Here is a 1,736-nt window from a genome sequence, read left to right on the forward strand (position 1 = left end):
CTAATAGAGCTCTGTGCTTTTTTAATACTTGTAGCTCTCCTCACAAATGTCTTGCCTGCTTACAGATCAATATCTTTTTTCTTTAAGGGACATGGCTTGCAGTGTGGCAGGCATAACTTCTGATGCTAATGTTCTGACTAACGAACTAAGGCTCATTGCTCAAAGGTATGGTCATAAATAGCATAACTGATGATAAATCAGTTTTGATGTTTCTAAGGAGAGCTCACTTTTGCAGTCATTAAAATATTTTAATTGAAAATTACAGATTTTTTTAAACCAAACTTAACAAAATGTTATTTCCTATGAGAATATTCAGATGTTGACTTGTTCCCTCCCCTTCAAATTACAAACAACTGTTAGGTTGTCCCTATGGCATAGATTGCTTTTCAGAGAGTATTTACCTTAGAGTCTGTCTGTGTTTTAGAGAAAACTAATGTGCCAATCTCTTTATCCTAGGTATTTATTACAGTATCAGGAGCCAATACCTTGTGAGCAGTTGGTTACAGCACTGTGCGACATCAAACAAGCTTATACACAACTTGGAGGTGCTTAATTTTTTTGAAAATTTTATTCCAAAAAGTTAAGACATTTTATGACTTAACATTTTTGAGGTAGTAAAAAATTGAAAAACAGACCCTTTTGTTTTAAATTATATTATTTAAATTGGCAAATAACAATTGTATATATTCATAGGGTACATAATGTTTCAGTACATACAATGATCAGATCAGGATAATCGGCACATTCATCATCTCAAACACTTCGCTCTGTTGGGAGCCTTCCATACCCTTCCGGCTATTCGAAACTAACATGTTACGGTTAACTATATTAATCTTACAGTGGTGTAGAACACTAGAAATTCCTGCATTCTTATTTCATGAGTGAACCTGAAATTACCATAGTTTTGTTAACAAGATAGGTAAAGTCCGAGATAATATTTTCAAATCTGGAAGCTAACTGCTATTTCCATAATAATGAAATTCAGCCCTGGTCCTCTTGTCTCTTCCCTCTCCTGGCTGTATCCAAATCATAGAAACAGAAGTGGAATTTGTAATAGAGCTTATCTATGGTAGCCAGAATACAAAACAGTTTATGAATGCTTAAGTTCACAGAGAAGGGTTTAGCTACATTCACTGAGCTCAAGTAACTATAGTGATACTAAATTTAGATTATTTATATATTTGGCTTTTTTTCTTTGTTAAAGGAAAACGTCCCTTTGGTGTTTCATTGCTGTACATTGGCTGGGATAAGCACTATGGCTTTCAGCTCTATCAGAGTGACCCTAGTGGAAATTACGGGGGATGGAAGGCCACATGTATTGGAAATAGCGCTGTGAGTATTTTTGTTGTGCTATAAATCTAGCAGAAGGTCTAATAACTGCCGTAATTTTGCAGTGGTGATGAACGTAAACAATATTTTACAATAGCCACAACAACCTTAATGTGATATGGAAATATTTACGATTTCTGCTGGTGACAGAATTGCTGGTATAGCTAATATACTGGGCTTTGTTAATTACATTAATAATTAAATGCCAAGTTTCGATTAAGAGTTGTGAAATTAGAAGTTGTAATTTTGTTTCACAACCTAGTTTACAAATCCCCTGAATTCTATGACAGACCCCTTGGGAGACTGAGGTACTTTATGGAGCGTCAGTACCCCCTCCTCTTACCTTGTGCTGTGTTTGCCTTGCCTGTCATCAAAATTCTTTATATGGGACAGGCATGGTGGCTCAT

General features: G+C 35.5%; 1 protein-coding gene across 1 annotated transcript; it reads left to right on the forward strand.

The window, feature by feature from the left end:
- Positions 1-65: 65 nt before the first annotated feature.
- Positions 66-1,332, forward strand: LOC116548429 (proteasome subunit alpha type-4-like; the record flags this gene model as incomplete). Its single annotated transcript, XM_032273891.1, has 3 exons — positions 66-165; positions 457-545; positions 1,205-1,332. Coding segments are annotated over 3 exons (317 nt in total), but the record flags the coding sequence as incomplete, so codon positions are not given.
- Between the last annotated feature and the right edge of the window lie 404 nt (positions 1,333-1,736).

The sequence above is a fragment of the Sapajus apella genome, unplaced genomic scaffold, assembly GCF_009761245.1.
Source record: "Sapajus apella isolate SASKATOON/1434 unplaced genomic scaffold, GSC_monkey_1.0 scaffold11976, whole genome shotgun sequence".
Lineage (NCBI taxonomy): Eukaryota > Metazoa > Chordata > Mammalia > Primates > Cebidae > Sapajus > Sapajus apella.